Below are 9,338 nucleotides of genomic sequence, written 5' to 3'. Positions count from 1 at the left end.
GCTCACGGCCCCCCAGGAAGCCCTGGCTCCCTGGTTGAAAATGACTGGTCTAAATGAAATTACTGTAACTGGTTGAAACCCCATACTCAAGGGGTAGTTATCAGTAGTTTGCAGAACTCTGGGAAGACGTGTCTAGTGGGGTCCCACAGGGGTCAGTCCTGGGTCCGGTACTACTCAGTATCGGCATTAAAGACTTGGACAATGGAATGGAGAGTATGCTTCTAAAATGTGTGGGTGACCCCAAGCAGAGAGGGGTTCCTAGCACTTTGGAGGACAGGATTAGAATTCATAACGACTTTGACAAACTAGAGAGTTGGTCTGAAATCAACAAGATGAAATTAATTAAAGCCCAGTGTGAGGTACTACACTTAAGAAGGAGAAATCAAATGAACAGCTACAAAATGAGGAACACCTGTCCAGGTGATAGCGCCGCTGGAAAGGATCTGGGAGTAATAGCCCCCAGTCCGGTAGTGTCCGGCCCCTTCTCCTCTGGGCACCCACAGAATTACCAGGCCTGCTGCTCCCAAAGGACCAGTTCACCACAGCTTACTAGTTATATCTTACATCCCAGCTCCCAAGGGAGGCATGCAGGGTGCAGGCACAACCAATGGACATTGGTGGCTAATGCATTCAGATCTCCGGTGCATGGGGCATACGCAGACCAGAAGTGGAGCACATATAGACACCACATCTCGAAGAACGCTAGTTACTAACAGGTAAGTACCTTCCCATTGTATGATGTGCTGTGCACCCGCCTAAATTTACCCAAGGCAGATTATCATATTGTATTCTCGACAGGTGCCCAGCCTAGAAAAGGTGCGTGACACTTTGTTAAGGACTGTCATGGAGAAGATCTCAAGATGGCAATCTAGTGCCATCAATTTTGATTGTCTCTCACTTACTGACCCACCCCCACAGACAATGTTTTTTCTACACAAGGGCCTGCAGGTGCAGTGAGCACGTCTGGGGGAGGAGGAAGGAGTTTTCCAGCTGAGCACATAGCAGAAGGGTCCAGAGAGGCTCTACTTAAGAAGGGGCGTTGCTCTGTGCAGCTGTGCTGACCATCACCACATGCCAGAAGGACTGGCGGGAGACAGACAAGGCGGGAGGGATTCTGCCCAGTGGCATAGCCAGGGTTGCAGCCGAGGAGGAGCAGCGGAGAAAAAAGGTGCCGGTCCTTCGGTGGCATTTTGGCAGCCCTGCGCATGCGCCAAAATGACACCGAAAGACGGAGCGGCGCATGCGCAGGGCCACTCCGCTTCCCCATCCGGAGCGCTGTCCGGGGCACCAAGACCCCCGGCCACGCTCTCAGGGCCGGAGTCCCGGCCGGAGCGCCGGGAGCCCGCAGCCCCGCTGTGCCGGCTGGAGCGCCGGGAGCCAGCCCACGACCCCGTTCTGCCGGTCACCCGGAGCGCCGGGAACCAGCTTGCGGCCCCGTTCCGCAGGCGCCACTTTTGGGGAATGTGGTCAGGGGAAGCGGCCGCTTCCCCTGAACCCCACTAGCTAAGCTACTGATTCTGCCCAGCCTGAACTGTTGACAAACCCCAGAGTCAGGGGCAGGGTTAGATCAGACTAGAGAAGGGTGCTCATCAGGACATTCGTTCTTTGGCAAAGATCTGTAACTCTTGAGCCGTCTAAGTGACTGTGATTTAGAAATTCCTTTGTTAACCCCGGGTTACTTGCTTGCCTACCACATTGTCCCTAAGGGGTTAATCTTAAAGCCCAGCGTAGCCACAGCCCAGATGGGACTCAGAGAGAATGTGTGTAAGCAAAGCAACGAGGCTGGGAGATCTGAGGCCCTGGTTCTTCTTCGAGTGATTGCTCAGGTGTATTCCACTATAGGTGTGTGTGCTCGCCACGTGCACCGGTGCCGGAAGTTTTTCCCTTAGCAGTACCTGTAATGGAGGAGCACAGCTGCGACCCCTGGAGTGGCGCCGACATATCGCGCCATAAAGGGGGCTGCGTGCTCCCCCCACCCTCAGTTCCTTCTTGCCGCCAGTGAAGGGAGTAGGAACTTGCTCCAGCCTTGACTGCAGCGTCGATAGCTTAGTGGTATCCAGTTTCACTGAACTTTCCTTGCTGAACTTTTCTTCCTCTAGTGCCTGGCTCAGGGCATGCCCCGTGGCCCAGGCTTCAAGTCGTGCAACTCTTGTCGCAACTTTATGCCCAGAAGCGATCCACACACTCAGTGTCTTCGCTGTCTGGGCGATGCTCACGTTAGTAAGCGTTATAGGATTTGCCGCTCCTTCAAGCCTCGGACTAAGTGGAAGCGTGAGATCTGACACCGCGCTTTGCTAATGGAGTCGGCATTTGCCCCGGCACCAGCGCGTCGACCTGACTCCGCACCCGGCACCGCGTCTTCGGTGCACAGCGAGGCACCGTCGTCAACTCGGCACCGCTCCCCCAGTAAGAAGCAAGGGAAGACTCAGCAGCGTTGAGAGAAGGAGAGGGGTGAGGCCAGACCCGAGCTGGGCAGCCCACGATCCCCGTCGGGACAGAGACCTCCGACTCGCGCTGAGCAGAGTGGTCCGGTCCCGTCCGCATGAGCCTCGTCTGAAGTGCGCATGCCTTCGACGCCAGAGGCAGCTCAGGCCGCGCGTGACATCCTAGACCTTCTGGTGCCAGGAGCGCCACCTCAGTGGGGCCTATGGTCCCATGGAAAGCTGTCTTTGAGCGCCCGTCAGCCCTCCCCGGAGGTATCAGAGGTCGAGGTACCTTCCAGGGTCGAGGTGCTGAGCAGAGGCCCGCGTCGTACGTCAACTCTGCGTGCCGGCTCTTCTGCGAGCGAGTCCCGCCCCTCCGGTTCCAAGCGCCATAGAGGAGGTGACAAGAGACAACGCCGTTCCTCCTCGAGTCAGTCCGAGAGGAACAGGTCCCGACGCCGTCGGCACTGGCGCTCCTATTCTAGTGCCCGCCGTCACAGAGGTCGTGCTCCGAGTCCGTCCCGAGAGTCCCCGGCACCAAAGCACCGTGACCACAGGCGCCGTAGGGAGTCCAGAGACAGCTCCTCAGACATCTACCTGTCTACGTCATCCAGGTCAAAGTCTCGGGGCAGGAGCCGTCACGACAGAGACCACTCCATCATTCCTATGGCACCGTGCGCTCCTCCAGGACTTCGGCGTCGGCGCACAGCCGTCTCTCCCTGGGCCGCACCGCACCACAGAAGCAGCCAGCTCTGCCTGCGCCCCAGGCGTCCCAGTTCCAGGCTGTACCTTGGCAAGGACAATGGTGCCAGTGGCCTCAGGCACCCTCACAGCTGGGACCTCGCTCCGTGGCGGGAGCCTCTCAGGGCCACCCCGCGTCGCCTGCCCGGGACCAGGATGGGGCCGCGGGTGCTGAACAACCGGCACTGACCCTGGGACATGACCCGGACATCGAGCCCACAATGCCGTCGGTGGCTGATGGCACTGCACCATCTACTTCTTCGGCGCCAGGCAATTCAGTTGCGGTACCGCCTCTCTCTTCTCAAGAGGACTTCAAGGCACACCAAGAGCTGCTTAGGAGGGTGGTAGCGAATCTCAAGCTCCGGGCCGAGGAGATGGAGAAGCCCTCCGACACGCTATTTAATGTCCTTGCCTCCTCGGTACCGGGGCGTGTGGCCCTCCCATTCCATCAGGGGGTGGCCAACATCACCACCGGCCTCTGGCAGACCCCGGCCTCTCTTGGCCCCATTTCCAAGAAATCTGAAAGGAAGTATTTAATCCCTGCAAGGGGTCACGAATACCTTTACACCCACCCGGCCCCGAACTCTTTGGTGGTAGAGTCGGTCCACCACTGTGAGCGGAACGGCCAGCCTGCGCCCACACCAAAGGACAAGGATGCTCGGAGACTTGACACCTTTTGTAAAAAGATTTATTCGTCTGCCAGTTTCCAGCTCAGAGTGGCCAACCACCAGGCACTGCTGAGCCATTACGAGTTTAATCTCTGGGGATCCCTCCCCAAGTTCAAACCCCTTCTTCAAGACAAGGACAGAAAGAAGTTCTGAGCTCTGGTCGAAGAGGGCGCGGCGGTGGCCAAAGCAGCTCTCCAGGTGGCTTCGGATGCAGCAGACACAGCCGCTTGGTCAGTGGCTTCAGCGGTCTCCATGTGAAGGGTGTCATGGCTGTCACTTTCGGGGCTGTCCGTGGAGTCCCAGTCAATAATGCAGGACCTGCCGTTTGATGGCAACATGTTGTTTGCGGACCAGACAGATACCCGTCTGCATGGAATGAAGGACTCCCGCATCACCCTGCAGATGCTGGGCCTCTATGTCCCGCCTTCTAAGGACAAGCCCAGGCCTCAAACCTCTGCTCCTCTGGCTTGGGGCAGATACGAAACCCCGCCTAAGAGTCAGTGGGACCAAAGGCGTTGGTCCCAACGCCAATCCCATTCAGCCCCTAAGCCTGGGCCCTCGAAGGCCAAGAGGCCGGGAAAACGGCGTTTTTGACTCATTGAGGGGGGTCACCGGGCCTGTTGCCAGTGTATCCCCCCCCCAGTTTTATCAACCGTTTATCGGCCTTCCGATTGCAATGGTCCCGTATAATGTCGGACCAATAGGTCCTCAGCACAATCTCCCAAGGGTACAGGTTGCAGTTTGTTTCAACCCCCACCCCCGACAACCATCCTCCATCCCGGGAGCTGCCCGGGGACCAGGAACATTCCCTCCTTCTCCGCCAGGAGGTAGAGCACCTCCTCTCCCTGGGAGCTGTGGAAAGGGTACCTCGGAAATTCCAGGGCAAGGGATCCTACTCCAGGTATTTCCATATCCCGAAGGCGAAGGGCGGGCTTCGGCTCATCCTCGATCTGCGGAATCTCAACCAGTTTCTGGTTCGTTGCAAATTCCACATGGTGTCCCTGGCCTCTATTATTCCATCCCTAGATTCCCCCGCCTCCCATTGTGAAGGCTCATTTGACGAGACCTCAGCCTCATCAGCGGCCTATGTGGCTCACGTCCCTATTCAGGACCTCTGTCCACACCTCATCGCACTATGCGATCGTCTCCCAAACGAGGGATGACACAGGGTTTGGTAGGGCAGTGCTCCGCCCGGGTAACCCTTAAAACTTAACACTTAAAACTCCTACCCACCTCCGTCAGGTATGGCTTGGAGTCACCTACTGTGGAATACACAGGAGCAATCACTCAAAGAAGAAAGCACAATTACCTGTTCCGTAACTGGCGTTCTTCGAGATGTGTTGCTCAGGTGTATTCCACATCCCGCCCTCCTTCCCCTCTGTTGGAGTTGTCTGGCAAGAAGGAACTGAGGGTGGGGGGAGCACGCAGCCCCCTTTATGGTGTGATATGCCGGCACCACTCCAGGGGTCGCAGCGGTGCTCCCCCACTATAGATACTGCTAAGGGAAAAACTTCCGGCACCGGTGCACGTGCTGAGCACGCACACCTATAGTGAAATACACCTGAGCAACACATCTCGAAGAACGCCAGTTACGGAACTGGTAACTGTCCTTTTCAGGGCCTGGGGGCGGTTGGACTGTAGAGCCCACATCCCAAGGGAGGGCTCAGTCAACCTGTTACCCCTCAGTGCTCACCCCAGCACCCCCAGCTATTCCTGTCCTGCCCCAACTTCTTCCCAGATCTGCTAATGCCCCTCAGTCCTCACCCCAACATCCCATCCCAGCCCTGGGCTTTCCCAGTGCATCTCAGGGCTGGATTGCATTGTCCCTTTCTGCTCCCAGCCAGCTCTTTAATACCTAGTGGGCAACACTCTCCCAGGAGTCTGCTCCCTTGAGTTGTGCGTCTCCCCGTTTCTCTCCTGGCTCAGATGCTCCTGAAGGCGGCAGATGGCTCTGCACTGAAGAATGAGAAGCTGCAGCTCTTTGTTAGTTATGGGGATAAGAATAAGAACCAGACCTTCCTGACGGACGAGTCTGGCAGAGCCTCCTTCGAGCTGGACACCTCCGGCTGGACCGGGTGGGTCACTCTGAGGGTAAGTGACGGGCCTCCGAGCCCCAGTGGGGCCCCTGCACTCTGCCTCTGTTACTGTGTCTGTGATTGTTGATGTTTATTACGGTGGTGCCTAAGGAGCAGCCAGGATCGGGGCCCCATGGTGCTGGGTGCTGCACACACTCAGCGTAGCAAACGGCCCTGCCCGAAGCGCCTGCAGACTGAATAGCCAGGACAGACGGGCGGGGGGGAGGGAGGCACAGAACCCATCAGCAGAACCATCAATGGGGTGATGCAAACGGCATCTTAGTGCCATCACTTGTCTTCTCATTAATATTTGGGGTGGGGTTTAGTTAGGAAGGTCGCCCCCTTCGGGCAGTTCAGCCCAGGGGCTGCCCCATTGCTGCTGTCTGGCTTCCCCATTCGAACCGCTGGGGTTTTCCATGTCACTTTTTGGGACGCAGGGCGAGGGGCCATGGGGGTGAGCTCAGCCGGCAGCATCAGAGCCTGCCCTGCCCCGGCTGCATTCCAGTCCTGTGCTGGGTGCTCTGCTCCCCGGCGAGCCCCATCGCTCTCTCTATCCCCCAGGGGCGCTTCAAGCAGGTGGATCACAGCTCTGTGTATGGAAGAGTCTCTCCCAGTTACCGGGATGCCTATAGTGACCTGAAGCCCTTCTACTCCAAGAGCCAGAGTTTCCTGAAGATCCGCTCGCTGGGAGGGGTGCTGCCCTGCGACCAGGCCCAGCAGCTCCAGGTGGATTACGTCATTGCTAGGGAGGCCCTGGGGAATGGGTCCAGGAGCCTGGATTTCATCTTCCTGGTGAGCCCGTCCTGAGAGACTACAGTGTGTGTGTGTGTGTGTGTGTGTGTGTGTGTGTGTGTGTGTGTGTGTGTGTGTGTGTGTGTGTGTGTGTGTGTGTGTGTGTGAGCACGAGGTGCGGAGTCAACGCTGTGACTCCACAGCAGAGCAGTGGGGAATCGAACGGTTCCTTTGAATTACAAGGGCGGGGCTAGATCAGGACTGGGCTTTTCCCCTTTCCCCACTAGGGGCTCTGGTTCCAATCTGGCTCCAGAGCAGGGGCTGGCCGGCCTGGGGGGCTAGGGAATGGGAAACCTGCCTGAATGTTCTTTCTTGCTCCCCCACCTCTGCTAACTCAGTACGTGGGTACGAGAGGCCGCACCCTGCCCTGACTCCACCCTGCATGGCCATCCCCACATCGGGGCGTTTGTCAGCCCCCTGTATAGCATCAACTTGTGACCCAGTGTGCCTGGGGCAGCCCTCACTGGAAATGCCAAGGTCAGGACAGGCTGTAAAAAGAAGAGCAGATTCTCCCAAAACTGGTGCTTCGCACTGAAGTTGGACTCACCAACCAGTCGCAAACTGCTCCTGATTCCCTACCATGTTGGTTATCTAGAAGCTAAAAAAGAAATCACACAGCCCCCTCTACTGCATTCCAGTTCTCTGGCTCCCAATCAGCAACTAGGTCCAGGACAGTGAGAAGTCATTTAAAACCTCTGCTCACTATACAAAATGTTCTTCTGACCCCAAACGGTTAGCCACGTCACCAGACCAATATTAGTTTGGATCTTACTCAAAATACCACGCTGCCAGCCAGTCCTTTAGTGTCTGAAACAAAAGGTTTGTTATACGGAAAAAAGAAAGAACAAGAAGAGAGTTGTTAAATGGTAAAACAATCACATACAAACAGAGACGTCAAAGTCCATATATCAGGTTCTGAGCAGTATTGGTGAGTTTGTTGGCTTGGAAGTCCTTCTGGAACAGATCCACAGCTTGGATGGGTCGTTCAGTCCTTTGTTCAGAGCTTCGTTTTTAGAAAAGTTACTCCAGAGGTAAGAAGCAGGAATGGAGACAAAATGGAGAAGATGCAGCTGCCCTTTATATTCCTTTTGCCATGTGGCTGGTACTTCCTTTGTCCCAAATACAAGCTGCACAGCACATGGCATGGAAAAGCCAGACTTAGAGTTCTCTGTCCTTACATGCCTTGCCCCTACATGCCTTGCTGGCTCCTAAGGTGTAGCCCCTAGTTCCTTTCAATGGGCTCACTGTCGGGCTATGACCCGCGATGGGCCATCGAACAGGCTCGGCAGTGCTGATGCCAATCTGTCTGGGGGTGTCACCCAGAACCACAGCCTGAGTTTTGAAATACAGATGTACCACACAGACCTAGAACACAATACAAAGGTGATACAAACATATAAACAAGATCCTCATACTTGGCAAATCGCACCATTTTCACAGACACCTTCCATGGCATATCTGGTCAGATTCCCTGCGATTTTATAATGTTGGTATCAACAATACCATAAAGTGTCTCCCAGACTCCACACAGCGTCACACAGCTCAGTGACCCCCGTCTCCTCCTCCGCAGGTCGTGGCCAAGGGAGCCATCGCCAGGATCCTCCACAAGGGGCTGGACCTCAGGGAGGGGGCTGGTAAGTGTGGGGGGAGGGGTCTGTGCAGATACGGGGCGCCCAGGGGGCAACTGGGGTTTGAGCCCCTTGAGCTGGGCCAGGCTGGGGGAGGGGGCTCTGCTGGCTGGGCCTGACTTCCCCTGGGTGTTTCCCACCGTCCCTAGGGCTGACGGGCTCCTTCTCCGTGGAGCTGCCCGTCGGCGCTGACCTGGCGCCCGCTGCCATGGTGCTGGGTTACACGGTGCTGCCCGATGGCGAGATGGCTGCCGACCGCGCCCGGCTGCACATGGCCAAGTGCTTCCCGAACAAGGTGAGCCTGGAGCTCGTGGGGGAGGAGCCTCTGGGGTGGGGGAATCGTTCGCTGCCCCATAACAGGAGCCCTGAGCAGGGGCATTGCTCGGTGCCCCCAGCCCCTCCCTTCCCCGGCCTTACAGCAACACCAGGGTCATTGCGGTAGTGCCAGTTATAGTGAATTGATCACTAGCCATTTTGCCCCCACCTGCAGGCATTCCTGTGGTGACGGGAAGAACTCCGGCCCCTGCAGAATGGAGGAGCAGGTGCCTGCCCTCCCCCCCTCCCATTCCGTTCTCCCTGGCCCCAGCAAGTACCTGCTCCCCCAAACCCTTCCTGCCTCCCCCAGCCCACCCTGCTTCCCCCACGGACTCAGCCTCTCACTCCGGGCCCAGCAGGTACCTGCTGCCTGCCTGTCCCACCCCTCGCCCTCCCTGTACCCAGCTCCCCAGAGCTCCTGCTTCTGTCCCTCCCATCCCACTGACCAGGTCCAGGCAGCTACCTGTGACCTGGCCCCTCCCCATCCCACTCTGGGCTCCCGGGCAGGTACTGCCTGCCCTGAGCCCTCCCCACTCCCCAGTCTCTGCAGCCATTTGCTCCCCCACCCCCCAGAACTTCTGCCACCTCAACCCTACCCACTGCCCATCCTCCAACCTGCACCTGCCCCTGCTCACCCTGGGAGATTCCTGGAGCGGGGGGCAGGATATGATGGTCTGAGCCCCCTTCCCCTCTGGA

General features: G+C 57.3%; 1 protein-coding gene across 1 annotated transcript in view; it reads left to right on the top strand.

The window, feature by feature from the left end:
- The first annotated feature begins 626 nt into the window (after positions 1 to 626).
- Positions 627 to 9,338, top strand: part of LOC128829283 (alpha-2-macroglobulin-like protein 1) — a 59,426-nt gene continuing 50,714 nt past the window's right edge. Inside the window, exons 1-5 of the mRNA XM_054014630.1 lie at positions 627 to 716; positions 5,759 to 5,923; positions 6,469 to 6,699; positions 8,270 to 8,333; positions 8,477 to 8,622. Of these exons, the coding sequence (XP_053870605.1) occupies positions 5,759 to 5,923; positions 6,469 to 6,699; positions 8,270 to 8,333; positions 8,477 to 8,622 (606 nt within the window). The 5' untranslated portion in view covers positions 627 to 716. The remainder of the gene's footprint in view (positions 717 to 5,758; positions 5,924 to 6,468; positions 6,700 to 8,269; positions 8,334 to 8,476; positions 8,623 to 9,338) is intronic.

The sequence above is a fragment of the Malaclemys terrapin genome, chromosome 25 (genome assembly GCF_027887155.1).
Source record: "Malaclemys terrapin pileata isolate rMalTer1 chromosome 25, rMalTer1.hap1, whole genome shotgun sequence".
Taxonomy (NCBI): domain Eukaryota; kingdom Metazoa; phylum Chordata; order Testudines; family Emydidae; genus Malaclemys; species Malaclemys terrapin.
The sequence above is the reverse complement of the archived record's forward strand: the minus strand, read 5'-3'. Positions and strand labels throughout refer to the sequence as shown.